General features: G+C 38.1%; 1 protein-coding gene across 1 annotated transcript in view; it reads left to right on the forward strand.

Moving 5' to 3' along the window:
- NALCN (sodium leak channel, non-selective) overlaps positions 1-17468 on the forward strand; it is a 248446-nt gene that overhangs the window by 125022 nt on the left and 105956 nt on the right. The window contains exons 13-14 of the mRNA XM_074910888.1: positions 4424-4591; positions 9358-9549. Coding sequence (XP_074766989.1) covers positions 4424-4591; positions 9358-9549 — 360 coding nt within the window. The remainder of the gene's footprint in view (positions 1-4423; positions 4592-9357; positions 9550-17468) is intronic.

Raw genomic sequence — 17468 nt, forward strand, 5'->3', positions numbered from 1 at the left:
ACAAATAATTAAGTCAGCATTAAAGCCCGAGACCATGAACTTTTCATTGTAGGCATTTTGATTTATGCCTAGGATACAGCCAGTGGAGCCTGGATTCTTAACAAAATAACATTATTTATATTCAAAATAGGAAACGCTGCATATGCTATTTCTATTTTGGTGCTGAATATATAGTATAATTATGCTTTTATTAATCAGTGCTAGAAACACTCTTTTCAACATCTATTTCAAGTGTAGGGTTTGGTGTTTTTTTTTTTCCAACAGAAATACTTGCCAGGGTTTAATAATTCTAGATATCATGTAGACTAGTGTATTATAATTCTGTCCTGTAAGCAGTGTCCGGTTTTCTTTAAAGATATATTTTTTGTTTCTGCATAGGTTAGATTATTGGTTTTAGTTTACATTTGTTTGCATTCTACATGTTTACATTTCTAAGTATATCAGGCAAATTAGTCTGGACTAGAGAAAGGTATTTTGTTTATTTGTAAGGCCTACTCTTTTTATGTCCATTTGTTTTTCTTGGTTTTTTTCACCTGTGAAGCTTTTACTAGACACACTATAAAAATTAAAGAGGAACAAACCCCTAGTATCTTATAGAAGGAGGCATAAAATACAGTATCAGAAGAGCAGAAGAGTAAAAAAAAATCCTGGGAGAGAGAAGAAATTGATAAGTGGATTTCATTTCCTACTCAGTTATTTTGAACCTTGCTCTTTGCAGCACAGGACATACAAAGAAATTGTTTTTAAGAGCCCTGAAGAGACTGAATGTTCAAACAACGTGGATTATTCCACAGTGGCTGGTTTGTTTCCTTGGTGAGGGAGACTGGTTGGAGCAGGATGCACTGCTGTTGCTCTGCATTTTCCTTTAGACTAAACTGCAGAAAGCTTTTCCTTCAGAGGGAGCTGATTTGAGCAGGCAACAGCAATGAGGATTCCCTTTGCTAAAGGAAATTGCCAGACAGGTTAAGCAAACATATCTGGCTTTCTGATACATTTTCCAGAAGTCGTCTTGGAAGCTGCTGGCTTTAGGCACAGAGGTGTCTACTAAAATAGCTCATTTGATCCATTCTATGGACCAAACATTGTAGTGGCCTCAAACTGTAGAAATACATCTACTTAAATTCAGTAGATAAAGCTAAGTTATTGAGATAAGCAGTACCAAAAAACCCCCACCTGTTTTCTTTGTTGGAAAGAGAAGGACAGACTCAAGAGAAGAGGAGGCAAAGGTTAGACAAGAAGACAAAACACAGAAATGAATTGTAAACCCAGATCTCAATGGTTGCATAATTTTGCATACCCAGTAGTAAATAAGAGGTTCTTACAAGCATTGCAATTTGTATACAAGAGCCCTGCAGATTAAGCAAAACCAAACTTCTAACAGGATGACTCAAAACACCAATGCAGTATCTGAGACCTGTAAAGAGCAGAACATCAAACTCATTTTGGTAATTTTTATTGAGGATGTTGACTTTACCTGCTCAATACCTAGACAGAATAGTGATAGATATTTGTTTTTATATGCAACTGACAATTTGTCATTCATTAAAAGAGGTTACAGACTAGAATTCTTTCTGAACATGTGTGGAGATTCCTACAAGTGCTGCTTCAAAGGGTCTGAAAACCAGAGTTCAAAACCAGGTGCACCTGTACACTTCCTCCAAGGTTCCTTTTGCACTGTGTCCCCTTACACTGCTGCCTTTGTGTAGCCTTTGCCCTGTCCTGGCTGAAGGAAAGATTGAGTGCTGTGTCAAATCTGGTAACAAGTGAAGTGCTGGAGGTCTGTGCCCTTAATCCCACTGATCCTGCTCATAAGGATTCTTGTCTTTCCCAACAGCTTGATAACCTTTCAAGTAAGCCATGGTTACAAAGAAAACTAACTGGGTCTGTCACTATTGGATGTTGGATGATACTGAGCTCTGCCTCTGAAAAAAAATGTTAAGGGACTACTGGCAAAAGTTAATGTTTCTAAAGGCAGCATTAATACCATAAAACCTACAGGTGACTGAATGGGAGGTAGCCCTCAGAGAAGCAGCCCATTCCTGGGAGCTCCTCTTTGGCCTCCCCAAAGGAAAATTGGCAACCCAGTGGAGGGTGGCTGCTAATGTGTTACACCTGCTTTTTCTCTGTGTGTCTGCCCTGGCTTCTTATGTGAATTTGTCTTTCCTCTGTCTCTACAGCAACAAAAGGAGTGATTTCAGTTTTTAAGAAGTCTATAAAATTGTATTACATTTCACACCTAACAAAAAGTTCTAGTCAGATATTCTGAATCTTCTCCTGTAATTAATTACAAGGAAGGAAAAAAATACAAGCTCTGTCAGCAGGAAGACAGGTGTATAAATGTAATCAGATGTTATGCAAACCATTTGATACATTTTTAAGTGCTAGTGGTTTGAATTCGTTTGACAAGCATGTAAAATGCAAATGATCCCGCCCACACATTTTTAGAATAAATTAAAATACACTTAACATCGTATTTGTTAGTCTTGTCCTAATAGGAAGCCTATGTACTCTCTGCGTGTGTGTATTTAAATGGCATTGTTATTCCACCTGCTCTGAAGCTGAATTGCAGCTGCTTTCTACTCACTGTTACATTTTTCCTAATTTGCCCCCCTTATTCTTTCAGGGCTCAATTAGATGTTTTTTCTTTTAAAGTGAGCTTTCATTTTAAAATTTTTGATAAAACATTTTCCTTGTGTTTCAGATAGAGATTTTCATGTAAAGGGATGGTTTCTTCAAACTTGGCTCATTGTTCTCCCTGAGCTCTTTGAGCCACCAGAAAGGCTGAAAAACTGGCCAGAAACATTCAAGAATACAAGCATGAAAGCGTCCCTACACTGTGTGTGACCGAAATCACACAAATATTTCTTAGTAGTATTTATTTCCTAATGTGAAGAAAATTTTGGAGTGCTATGAAGAATTTTGTCTTGATTTAATCATTCAGTCAGAAGACATCTGAAGCCTGATAACTGTTTTGCATGCCTCAAGGAAGCCATATAATATAGCTGGTAGCACTGCTCTTAAACAGCTGTGTGGACTAGGGTAGTAAACACAGGACATAAACTTCAGTGTTTAAGTTCCATCTCCACTCCTGCTTGTCACAGTCCCGTACTCATAAAATATGTAAAATTTTATTTAGCTATCTCACAAAACCCCTCTTTCATGTTGATAAATATATTTTTGATGGATGGGAGAGTTTAAATTTTAAATAATGTAAGTGCTTAAGGCAGCATCCCAGAGATTGTTGCTGTCAGGCTCAAGATTAAAATCTTGGTCTCTAACTTTGTTATCCCCTGACAAATCCAGTAAACATTGTGGCCCACAGTCAATTAATCTCTCCATCCTAAAGGACTAATAACACTTTTGCTCAAAGGAGATTTGAGCTGTATTTTGTTAAGTTTGCACAACACTTTGAAAGTATTAGTTATATGCAGATGCCATCTAATGTTATTTCAGTGTCTCTTTTAAGCCCCTAAGTGTGTAAAGGGTCAGAGAGGAAAATTACTGAGTCAAGGAAAAATGTCTTTTCCATTAGATTTCCTGACTTTTCAGAAGTGGGGGAGAGAGTATCTCAGTGTGCATACAGTGGTCAAATAAGAAGGCAGGTGAGGAAGAATTGTGTCTAGTCAGAAGGATTTTTAGTAGTAAGAGAAATAAGATAAAATAAATCTTAAAGATGTAAACCTATGCAAAATCGTCTCCCTTTTTTCAAGCTGAATGTCATGCATTTTAGTGTGTAAATATTTCAAGAGAGGCCTCTGGAAGAATCCCACAGTCATCCAATGCCTACAAGTAGATTTCTTCTTCTGTAACTTACTCTCTTTGCTCAACTTCTTTAACATCACCTCTTTTTAAAATTGGGAAAATTTACCAATTCTGGACTGAATCTGAATTTCCTCTTTTTTTAATTTGTTCTGATGCTTAAATCCTATCACCCCTTTTCTACCTGTTTTGGTTGTCATATTACTATGAATGTTTTCAAAAACTGAAGTAGCAATTTTAAAATGAGACCTTTACAATTTGCTTTGTTGCTTAGATCTCTTACAATTCTTCAGACAGCTCATATGTGTTGCTTCACATTTTGAAAAAATGTCTCATCATTTTTTTCCTTTTTATCTGTGTACACAAAGTGAAAGGCCAGCTGGATGGTTTTATTATTTCATGCCTTCCCAATTGTGGAATCTCCATGTCTATGTTGAGATTTCAAAAAAAAATCATAAAATGTGCATTTAAAGGATTAATATGAGCCAGTATGAGGAAATCTATTATTGATTGTTTATTCTGTTTAGAATATGAGTGGTTTTGTTAAATATTATGGAGATCTTTATTTTTGCTGTACTAAACCTTGATAGACATCATGACATAGAACCTTGTAATTTAACTCAGTGTTTTGAATGCATTTTTCTTGTTTTATATATTCATCTAGGTTGCTTTTACAGTTCTGTTTGATTTAGAAGCTCTCCTGAAGATCTGGTGCTTGGGTTTCACAGGATACATCAGCTCATCTCTTCACAAGTTTGAGTTGCTGCTTGTAATTGGAACCACTCTTCATATTTACCCAGACCTCTATCACTCGCAGTTTACATATTTTCAGGTATGATCAGCTACTTTTACATTTTACCCTGTGTACCAGTTAAAATCATTACCCATCAAAATTTTGCTCTGATTTACTTCCATTCTCAGACTACTGATGTTCTCACAATATTGACTCATTCTGAGAATATCTTTTAAAATAACAAATATATCTGTTCTCAACTATGTTTATTGGGTGGATTTACAGAAATAGTATTCTTCCTAACTTTGCTTACAAGTCCTTTCTGTTTTCAGTAACTCCCATTTCTGTCTGAGTTACACTGTTCAATAGGTTCTGGATTAGTTTATTCACTGTCCTTCATTGAGCCTTAACCTTGCATACAGATGTTTACAGCATCACCTTCCTGTATTGTCCACTGCTGCTTTCCTGCCCTCTGTCCTTAAGGCCTTGGTACACTTGTTTTTTCTTCTCCAAATCTGCATCTCTGTGGCAGTCACATGCCTAAGTAAGAGTCTCCTTGCCAGTTATTGTGGGTCTTCTGAGGTCATTTCTCCAGAATCATCTTAGAGTTGTTTTTTATAGCTCTCCAATCATTTCTTATCTAGAGGGAAAGTGCGTTTATTGAGGCTCTTCCTACATTTTCCCTTTGGGAAAGAGCAGGAAGAAGAGACAAAGAAAGATTGATTAATTCAGACTTCTGATTCTTCTTCTGTCAGCCAGCCCAACCAATTCCCTATTCATCCTCCTTCAAGTGCTTAGGGTTGCTCCAGTTGTGGGAGAAAGTGTTGAGATTCATTATAATGTGTTATATTCTACAGTGCTAAAGAAAGGGATTTTAAAAAAAGATATATCGAAGTGTTCATACTTGTCCATTCAGCAATGGATTGGCATGATGGATAATTAATAATCAATATAGTCAAATAATAAATCATCAGAGTCCTGTCAATAAATGTGATTAGCTACAGTGACACATATTGTAATCAAGTGAGTACAGTATGGGGGAGCAGTGCCCCAGGTGTAGACTGAGATATGATGGCCTTTTCAGACTTCTGCAAATGCCATCCTATGTTTCTTCTAATATGGTTCTACAAACCTGCTCGAGAAAGCTTTCAGGATGCACAAATTCTACTTTGCTTTCACCTGGTATCATCTGAAGGCTTCTACACAGTTATAGCTTTGATTTTGTTGTTCAAATATGTAAAATGTTGTTATGCAACGTGGCATGATATTTCTAACCCGCAAGGATGATCTATCAGGAGTATGCCATTGCACTCTTGTGGCAAAAGCACATAGGAAACCTAGCTGGGAGTTCTAAGTTAAAACAGTTAGCAACTTAGTTAATAGCATCCATATTTATTAGGGCAGAGCCACTTACATCTGATGATTTCTAGGAAATTTAAGTATAAATTATGAACATGTTGAACTAAATGGGTAACATCGTCACTAACTCATAGGGTTGGAAGTATAATTAAAATGTAACCAGATGTTGATAATAAAATTATAAGGCTCTTCTTTTTAATGAATTCAATTAATTTTATGGAGCGAGGGTGGTAGTGTGTTGTTTGGGTTTTTTTTAATGTGCTAGCTTTTATGACAGAAAATGTCAGGATGTGATTTTTTTTTTTCCAAAATATATGAGACATACATTTTACAAGCAGAAGCACCTGCTATGCTGAATTTGGGTTGTATTTTGCAACCCAAATCTCCTAAGAGGCAAGCGACAGTAAGGTTGGAAAATACTTTACCTTTGATGTCAGTGTGTAAGGGAGGTACACACCGTATTCCCTCGCAATTAAGCTTCTGGGCAAGGTAGATAACACATTTTCAAATCAACCAAGGTCAAAATGTCTTCTTCACATGGATACGTTGTGACGTTAGGCAGATTTCCAAGCCTTTAGGTATTAATGATGACAGATTAAATATGTTCCTTGTCAGCCGACAAAACAGATTACTGAAAACAGAAGTGTTATTTGACACATTCCAGGATAGCAAACAGAAATATCATTTGGCTTATCTAGTCTTCCTTAGCATATATTTCAGTCTGCATTATTCATTGGTTTTTATCATTACCAACACATCATTCAGTCTTCACCACATTGGCTACTGTCCACACTCCCACCTATTTTTCTTGCATTTGCTGTACATTCATGCAAAAGTTTCCAAAGCCCTCTGTGAAAGAATACAGCAGAGCACCATTCTATGGCTATAATCTATAGCACAGAAAAACACTGGAGAAATTACAGAATTTGCATATTATGACAGAGATATGTAATGAACCGGCAAAAAAGGGAGCGATTTAAACTGAATTTGATCTATACTGGTCTGAAGAGATGGTATTGTATTTGTGCTTGAGAAAAGTATTGCTGACTCATTTTCTGAATAAATATCATCCCTTTTAGGAGATGTAGCCATTCTTTGTAACAAAACCTTTTGGTTCTTCTTTAGTATTTTTCAATTTTATTTGGTTTTTAACATATTTTTATATTTAATCCAAATAGTTCACCTTCTACAGCTCTTAAATTTAATACAATTTGCAATCCAATTACGCAGAATGCATAAATGTTCATTAGAGTGTACTTTTGCTAGATTCAATTTGTCACCTAATGAAAATAAATGAAAAAAAAAAGACAGTATCAATAAGATTAATGTGTTGCTTAAAGGTCAGTTGAAGTTCCCCAAAGGAAGGGGGAAGAAAGTAAGGCATATAATACAGTTTATCTAAAATGCAACTCAGAATACTGACTAGCATGAAATCTTCAGCCCACTGGGGTCAGTGTTGAAACCAGTTTCAACACTAGTATTGATGGGAACAGAGCTAACATTTACACTGTGAGTAGATATTCTAAGTAAGAAGCCACCATGTTCATAGTACTTGGAAATCTCTCTCTCAACTCACTGTCAGTCATTGCGTTGGTAACCAGTTTGATGTACTTAGATTATATCTAATATGATCACAGTACCAGTGTGAAAGAAAGGACTTTATCTTCACCTTGTTCTAATGTGAAAGTTAAGCTGTCTAGTGTAACGTCTGTATATAGGACCCTTTTTGACTACTAAAGGCTTGTCCCATCTCACACAAGGATCTGGTATGTTTGGAATAAGTTACTCTCTTGAGTTGACTTTCTTTCTCTCTCCTCTTTGGCAGTAAAGCCTAGATGATTAGCATATTCTGCATACCTGGCAGATAGGTAGGGAAATGAGTTTCATGAGAATTCAAAGGTGTACATTATTAGCAAGCTACAAGATAGAGTGAACTCTTTCTGTGAACAACTTCTGTCAAACTTATTTTCTCTCCAAAAGCAGCACAGTAGTTAGATTATAGGTTCGACTTGTAAATAAGGTCAACCTATGATGGCACTTTAATTCCTACCTTTCAGTTTTGATATGATTCTGGTGGAAATATAGGCAATACCATGGGCTAGAGAGTCTTTTTGTTTGTAAGAACTGCAGAATCTCATTTGCCCCATATGCTGCTGTCTGTTGTCTCCAGCAAATACTGTTGCTGCCACTGCCTCTTGTTGATACTGATGTTCATGTCACTGTTTGTGCCACCATCACTGGCAGAAATAGGAGAATCAGAGCTGTCAGCAGGTTTTCAAAGGTACACTGAGCAGTGGATGGGGTAGGAGTTCCACACATGATCACAGTTCTGCTGCCACTAATACTGAGAGTTATCAGATATGTCAGTGGTACATAATGCTGCGTCCTCTGATATTGAGAAATGCCGCCCAAAATTTCCTTTGTTGTATATAGTATGAAATAGCAAAGTATGTTCATTACCAAACTTGTTAGGTTATATGGTACACAATGCCAAGCAATTTTGCTTTGGGTCACTGAAATGGAAATGGAATTGAAACTAAAATGGACCTGTGGAAGAAGAGCTGGTAGTTCTTTATGTGAATATTTAACCTGATGTAACATCGAATCATAGAAAAATCTGTATTGGAAGCGGCCTGGCAAAGTCATCTAGCCTGCTGCTCAAAGCAGAGCTTGCTTCAAAGACTGTTCAGGACCCTGTCCATATAGAATAAGTATGAATTTTTAACAGTGATGATATTCAACCTGGAGCAATTTACCTAGCACTGCAGTAGATTCTCAGTTGCTAAATGTAGACTGATGTATTTTGACCTCTGCCCGAAGCTGTTCTTATGTTTGGTAACACACTATAAACCTTCATTGGTCTGTAATTTCACATTACATTCAGATTTACTATCTGTGGTGTGTTTTGCCTGTGTCTTTTGTTCCCTTTGTTACCCCAAAAAGCAGCTTTACCCAGTTGCATTTCTGTGATGACTCTTCATGATCAGTGAGTTGATTATAGACTTGGGGTCCTTGAGTATCCTCCCATGCCTGTACTATCAGGATCTCTGCTGTCATCCCATTCCTGTATGCCTCAATGCTGCATTTTATGAAGGTATCATAGATAGCTCATTCTATGCAAGATTACAGCTTGTTATTACTATATGTTAGAAAAAAAGAGATATGTAACAATAAGGTTACACCACACAGTCGTAAAAACCTAAGCAAAAGACAAAATAGGTTAACATTACCTGGTCGTTGGGTGACTGCTGTTGCTAGCTAAAACAAATCTCCAGGCAAGCCAAGATAATTATAGAGAAAACCTGACACGTTCCAAGGCTTGTGTACTTAACCTAACACCCAACTTGTGGTCTGTTACAAGCGATAGCAACCTGATATCTTGTACCTGATAACTTGTAACCTGATAACCTCCCTTTTCGGCCTTGAAGTCTCTGATTCTGTGAAAAGTTGTTGATTAATGTGATAATCAAATAATTAATACAGTTGTATTTTCTCTTTGTTTGCAGGTTCTTAGAGTAGTTCGGCTTATAAAGATTTCTCCTGCCTTGGAGGATTTTGTGTATAAGATATTTGGACCAGGAAAAAAACTTGGGAGTTTGGTGGTATTTACTGCCAGCCTTTTAATTGTAATGTCTGCAATCAGTTTACAGATGTTTTGTTTTGTGGAAGAACTGGATAGATTTACAACCTTTCCCCGGGCAAGTATAAAAAGCGTCGATTGCTCACTGCTTATTATTATTTTCTTGGCATTGATAATATATTTTCTTACCACCGGTGGTGGACTTGACAGTGTTAGGTTAACAGCTGGACATGATGATCTTAAAGGTCTTTTCTAGCCTAAATGATTCTATGATTCTATCGTATTTGTTATTATATTAGCTGTCTTTCCTTCTGAGAATGAGGGAGCAGTTTATCTCCATATGTGTAGATAGAAGAATCATATTTTCTGGGTGTAACAGTCTTCCTGTAGTTCTTCGATAGTGAAGTTTGCCTTTCTTTGGGCTAGGTATTCTATTTCTGCTGTTGAGGGAATATATAGAAATTTATGTATGCACCCTGATGATGACACAGCAAAGCATGTGGCTTAAGGGTACTCTAGCATGTTACAGAAAGAGGATTTATGTGCACAGTTGTGAATATTAGCCACAAAATTTATATAAAACATGTCTACACATGATCTATATATTATGAAAGTGGTTGTTCTTGGTTCGCACAGGAATGCTTGTTTTGCACAGGGTTATTAAACCTGTCTGCATTGACAAAATAACTGTTTGCCTTTTGGGTTTAAATAATGGATATTTATGGGCATTGCATTAATTCAGAACAGAACATTGAAAATCAGGGGAAATTGGAGCTAATGTATTTATTGAAGCACACTGTTCTGAATGAAAGTACTGACATTTCTTTAATAATGGATTAGACTGAGTGTACATGGATTGGTTCCAGTGACGATTTATTTGTTTCTGTCATTCCAGCTTGGTTATCCAATGTATTTATTTTAGTGAAAGTGCATTGGTTGGAACAATTAAATAACAATGAATAAGGCAGCCTCAAGGGTCAGGCATTTAGCAAACAAAATGGCTAGGCAACAATTTGTAATTATCAACCTGGACTGGATGTATGGGAAGCCAGCCATCAAATGTAAGACAAAAAATACCTACCCACAGGGAATAATGTCACACCATGCTTTCTGTTCTGGAAAATGTGCTTAGAAGAGCAGCCAGTAGGATCTGTCTTTACCAGCACTGTTGGGCTCCAGGCCTTCGGAACAAAAATCCAGGTTGATGCAAACACAGACCCACTGTCAGTGAAGGTAGAGTTGGTATGTGAACTATTACAGGATCCTGACCCCTAGAAATCGATGGACCCTGCCGTTATCCACCTGAGGGTGTTAAGAGAGCTGCCTGACGTCATTGCAAGGCTGCTCTCCATAATCTTTGAGAAGTCATAGAGACTGGGGGACATCCCAGAAGACTGAAAGAAGCTAATATCACCCTCATCTACAAGAAGGGCCTCAAGGAGGATCCAGGATATTATAGGCTCATCAGTCATACTTCAGTCCCTGAGAAAGTTATGGAGTGAATCCTTCTGGGGGCTATCACAAGTCAAATGAAGCACATGACTGGGAAAAGCCATCATGGATTCATCAAGGGTAAATCATGCTTGACAAACCTGATTGCCTTCTATGACAAAGTGACCTGCTTGGTTGCTGTGGGGCAGGCAGTCAACATTGTCTACCTGGATTTCTCCAAGGCTTTCAATACAGTTTCCTATAGCCTCCTCCTAGAGAAAGTGATGCATTATGTCTAGACCAGTGGTGTGTGTGGTGGGTGGGGAACTGGCTGACAGGCTGCACCCAGTGGGTGGTGGGAAATAGCTCTTTTTTCAAACTGGGAACCCATCACAAGTGGGGTCCCCAGTGCTGTTTAATATCTTCATAAGCAGTCTGGATGATGGGATCAGGTGTACCCTGATGATGTTTGACCATTTGCTGATGATACCAAACTGAGTGGGGAAGTGGACACTTTGCAAGGGAGACCCACCCTGCAGGATGACCTGGATAGGCTGGAAGAGTGAGCTAACAAGACCCTTGTGAAGTTCAGCAAGGACAAGTGTAAGGTCTTGCACCCCGGGAAAACATAATCCAGGAGTGCAGCACAGGCTGGGATCTACCTGGCTGGGGAGTAGCTCTGTGGAAAGGGACCTGGGGGTCCTGGTGGACAATCAGCTCAATATGAGTGAACAGTGTGCTGCAGCAGCAAAGAAAGCCAACGGGATGCTGGGTTGCATCAACAAGGGCATCACCAGCAGAGATAAATAATTCATTATCCCAACCTACTCAGTGCTTGTCAGGCCACACCTTAAATACTGTGTTCAGTCTTGGTCTCTGCTATACAAAAAAGATGTGGACAGGCTGGAAAGAGTCCAGAGAAGAGCCACAAAGATGATCAAGGCACTGGGAAACCTGCCATGTGAAGAAAGTCTAAGAGAACTGGGTTCCTAAGGGAGACTTTATCACTATGTTCCAACATTTTAAGGGTGGCTAGAAAGAAGATGGAAACTCCCTTTTTACAAGGAGTCACATGGAAAGACAGGGGTAGTGGATACAATTTACTCAAGGGGAGTTTCTGACTGGACAAAAGAGGAAAATTTTTCACAGTGAGAACAATTAGCCAGTGGAATAATCTCTTCAAGGAAGTGGTGTATTTCCCAACGTTGGATACTTTGAGGATTCAGCTGGACAGGGTGCTGGGCCAGCTTGTCTGGACCGTGCTTTTACCAGGAAATGTTGGACTGGGTGATCCTTGAGGTCCCTTTCAACCTGGTATTCTACAATTCTGTGACTTAAGAATTCAGTATAATGCATTTTTTAAATGCTGAAGAAAAAAAAAAAAAGCAAACAACAAACCACCTTAAACTTTTCTAATGAAGTCAGGCCTCTGTCTCTAAACTGGGTGATACTACCGCCATATTGTATGCCCATCTCCCATGTATAACTTCTGAAAAAAACTTCTGACAGCAAGTTTAAAATCACCATGGAATTTTGCTTTAGAATTATATTTTTTATTTATGCAAAATAGCAATGAAAGTCCTGAAAGAATTATTGTAGTATAATTAAAATGAGATTCACAACCACCTGCACATTTTAACTAGATAAATTGATATAAGTATCTGAGAAAGAACCATTTGTAGTAAAACATTGCCAAGATATATCAAGATGATAGTAAAGTTTTAAATTATTTTGAACATTTCAATCTGAGGCCATTTAAGCTGCAATAAGAGCTTCTATCATACTGAATTTTTAACAGATATACATATATACTAAATGCATGTTTGAAGAGTGAGAAAATATTTTCTCCAGCAAATTACACAGCTTGTTGCAAAGAAAAAAATATCTAAACTTGTTTTCTATTTTCTGATATGAGTTTTGGAAAATCAGAAGACCTGTTCCCAGTAATAAAAGAGTGAACTGAAATGTTTTTAATACTTTTTATATGATAGCCAGAAGCAAGGGTCTCTCCTTATATTTTTGTTATTGTTTATTTGTATACATATTCACCTTGTTATGAATGTTTCAGAAGTATCATTTACAGTATGTGATTTCTTTTTTCAGGCTTTAGTGAAACATCTCTTAATAAGTTAATAGGGTCAGTGAAAATTTTGTACTCAAAAATTGTGTTTGATGGTGTAAGTGATGGTGTCCCTCCAAAGGAATGTGTCTTCCTAGCAAAAGCTCTGGGATTTCCCACTCATTCCGTCTGCTTTGAATACATTGCCTGGAATGTATTATTTCCAAAACATGACTGAAGACATGCTTGCATTACAGCATGATGTAGCAGATGATACAAGGTCTGCAATAGCAGAATTCACTAAGATAAACTTTTAGGAGCTTACCCCCCAAAAAGAGCAAACCTAAAATGGCCAGGACTATTGCCTGTACTTTTTCAGTTACAAATACAGAGAGGACAAGCACACTAACAAAAAATGGTGACACTAGAGACTAAATTTTGAGTTTGTACATTAAAGTGCTTCCTACATTGGAGCAGACAAAGCCTAAAATCATTTTGAAACTGTAAGTGCTTTATAAGAAGGCACAGTATGGGTTTTGAACAAGTAGACCTCCTCCTTTCACTAATGCCTCTAAATTGCATGTTTTCACATGGTTTCCTGACAACAGTCAATAGGCACAAACTCAGTGTTGCCATGGCTACAAATTTCACCCTTCTTTTGGCCATTGCAACTTCCCAAATGCACTGGTTTTCTCTCCAATACTAAGTATAAAAATATTGATCTTTGCTATACTGTTTTTAACTGATCTGCCATCTCATTTTGCATGTGTTCTTGGGCTGCGCAGATTGAGCCATGAGAAGGTTGGGGGGCGGATGGACCCCCTGAAGAAAGAATAGGATGGGGTGGTCTGTTCAAAAGCATTGGTATAAAATGGCCACTAAAAAATTCTAAAATTCACTATATGGAAAAAAACCCATGGTGTTAGTGTCTCTGACTTCCGTGCCCTGGTTTCCCTTGGGGTTTGGGGCCATATACTGTCTACTCAGTGTCTCAAGTTACAAAGTTGGAGATGCTGCTCTTCTTTTAAATGGGTCACACAAGATGAAAGCCAGGCCCAACTGATCTCAGCTGCAAAAAATCCACCAGTCTTCAGCAAAACCAGGACTTTACTCCTAGCCTTGAGCTTGGAGAAAGCTCAAGTTATGAAATGTTTGTTCAATCTAAGCATCATCCATTAAAAAAGCTGAACACTGCAGTCTAAATTCTCTGATGCAGTTACAATCTCAGTGCCACTGCCACATTTTTACAAGACAGCTACTCTTCTCTCAGGATGTTATTGAGCACTCTTAACTATGTTAGGAGAAAAAGGTAAGTTTACACAAGTAGAATAGATTGCAAGCATTTCCCAGCACTGCTCTAAATCTTAGCTTAATTTGCAGAAGTAATCTCACTTATTGTAGGACTGCTTCCATAAATAAGGCCATTGGGATTTGGCCCATAATATTTTATGGACAAGCAGCAGTTACAAGTCAAGTACATTAAGTAGTGATCTGTACGGCACCACCCCTAGAACAGTTGGACAGATGACAGAACTGGCACTTCGGCTCGTATATTCCACTGAACCTTTGCCAATCTTCCACTATGAATAAAAAGATAGTTTGACTTCCATCATCAAAACATCTAATTAAGTAATAGGGCATAAACACTCAAAGAAATTGAGTCTTTTCTATAACACGAATTAATTCAGAAAACCACCATTTGCATAAATCTCTAAGTCTCATCTTCACAGATGTTGATTCTGTCAGCTAGTTGCATTTCAAATTAATTTTAAAATAAACAGTGGAAAGTATACCTTTCAGCTAAAAATAACTTGCTCCAAAGGAGATTGCTGGATGCAAAGCACATATTCATTTTGCACTGTGTTATTTTCTTAAAACTAATGTTTGTCATATACTGGACTTTAATGTTATAATAAAATTTAAATTATAGTGAAAGGCCATCTTTTTATAGCTACACGCTGACGGACAAATGTTTTAGATAGAAGATTAGAATTGTATGATATTAAAAGAATGTCTTTTCCAAATTAATCTAGTGATTGTATTAATGAGGGTTCCACAATGTAGTATTGGAGGTATCTTTATACATTGAATGATTAATAAAAATATATATTTTTTAAAAGCAATAAACTACAGTAATTTAGTCTGATTCAGAAGAAAGGATACTGCACTGGTTCAATTATCCAGTCCCTAAGGTATTTTTAAAGCCAGTAGTGGGGTGTATTCACGTAGTGCCTACCTTGTAATTCAGCAAGGAGTGTCACACCAGTCAGGTATGACCACCACTGGCTCCAGAGGTGCTCTGAGCTCAAGGAAACAGCAGCTGCCTGATTTAGCTTCACCTCCCCCTGACAAAGGGAAGCTGAGAATCGGTGTTGAGCACTGATGGGGTGTTGTCTTCACCCTCAAGTGCCACTGGCAGCTATAAAGGAGGTTGAATTTCCTGCTTGTTCCATACGTGCTCCTCTGGCTACAGAAGGCCCTTCCTTGCTAAAGATCCCAGATGTTTCCTTCTCTGCCTGTTTTGCATGGGGAAGTGTTTTGCATAGCTAGATAACACTTGTTCAGGTTGGGGTTTTTTTGCAGGACCCTCATCATGATTTTTTGTGAGGAAAGGAATCAATAAGAGTTTGCAGTTTTGCTCAGTGCAAGGAGTCTGTGTGTATGAGCAGGGACACTAATTCAAAGGGAGGATCTGCCTGCAGGCTGGCAGCATGCTAGTTAAGGCCAAGGTTACTGATGGGAACTTAAAATAGAGGGCACTGTGCAAATTCCAGCCCTAGTATTTGGGCCCTCTTAATACATGACATAGCAAAGATTTTTAGCTGATATAAAGAAATTACAGAAAAGTAGTTTCAGGCAGTTTTCTCTGCTGCTTTTAGTTTATGCTAGCCTTTGTTCTCTGTGGGATCTGTGTTCAAAGGAAAGGTTGAGACATTACATTTGGTCAAGATGTTGCTGATGTAAAACTTAAAGTCTTAAGTTTAACTTCATCTCCCATTGTGTGCAACTGCTAACATTGGATGCCTTGATCTGTTCCACATACACCTTAACCTCACTTCTTGTGAGTGATTTGGACCTGTAGGCTTAATCATCTCTGAAAATTTGATTAGTGTCATTTACTTCTGAAAAGCAACTGTAAAAATAGCTCTCAAACTCCTTGATCTTAGCCTAACAGTGTGTCTATGCTTCTGTTTGCTTCAGAGTGCCACAGAACATAACAGCAGTAAGAAACTGACCTGGTTTCTGGTGTGGGGTTTTTTTGTAAGAGTAGGTGGGTAAATCTTTTACAAAGCCCTTAGCAGCTAAATGTTTGAGGACTGCCCACCGAAGTAAAAATGCACTGTTCTTCCTCTGAACATGTTCTAGATGCAATATGATCCAATTTTTGTACTTTAAAATATGTACTGGTTGTAATGGACAGAGGAGAAGAAACTTTAGTGCTAGGATCCTTATCAATGATCAGTGAGAGAGGGTCAGACACTGAGCTGAAGCACTGGCCTCCTGATACTGCTTAGTTGTTAACCTTCTTCCTGCTTCCAGTGAACTCTCTCCCAGACAATCCCAATCCCTAGGCATGAGCAGGGGAATAGGTCCCTCTAGCTGGGCACTCCAAAAAGGCAGTGCCTTTTTTGCAGTGCCTTGCATACCAAGATGCAGCAGATCAGATTGTTCCTGCCTTACTCAGCCCTCCTACACCACCCCAGAAAGCGTTGCACTTTCAGGCCCTCCTTTCAGATTTTAAGCGTATTGATTTCATAAGACAGAAACAACATGCGGCAAACTATGCCACATCCTTCTTATTATTTCAGGTAGTTGGAACCAGCTCCTTATCACCAAATACTGATGATATGTTGTGACCATAGGGACATCACATAGGGCCAGGAGGAGATGCAGGACCACATGCTGCATGCATACACATGGATAATCTGCTCTAGAGTAAAACAGCCTACACTGCAGGGTAGAAATCACAGCCTGGAGTGGACTCCCTTAAGAGTGTGGGTGTAACCTTAAGGGTCCTATTTGCCTTGGGAGAAACTGCTTAGAGAAGACATTGTTCTGTTTGAAAAACTCTTCAAATTTGATAAAGAGCCCAAGCAAAGTACTTATCTGTAGTTAGTAATATAAACTTTGAAGTCCCCCCCAGTTAGTTTTGCTAGAAGCTTTAAAAATTAATTAGAACACATTTTATTGTTTATGAAGCACTTAAGTTTATACATCTACATGTTTTCGCCTTTCCAGCATGCATTTGGGTTTAGGGTAAATTGATGTGAAGGGCTCTCCAGGTCCTTTTTCTCATGGGTACGACAAGATGAGTTCTGTTCTCTTTGTGCCAAGTGCATTATTGTGTTAATCTGCTGTTTCAGGGGGTGTCAAGTGCACTGAGCATAAACTTAATATATCTTTATTACTGTGTCAGCATTCTGAATTCGAGTAATCCTATTATCTGGAAGCTACATTGTTAATAGAAATCTTCAGTTTCTAACACTTTTGTTACATATTAATTGTCAGTAAGATATCAGCTTTCATCTTTGCTGTCTGGGCAGTAC

Source organism: Athene noctua, chromosome 1 (genome assembly GCF_965140245.1).
Source record: "Athene noctua chromosome 1, bAthNoc1.hap1.1, whole genome shotgun sequence".
Classification (NCBI taxonomy): domain Eukaryota; kingdom Metazoa; phylum Chordata; class Aves; order Strigiformes; family Strigidae; genus Athene; species Athene noctua.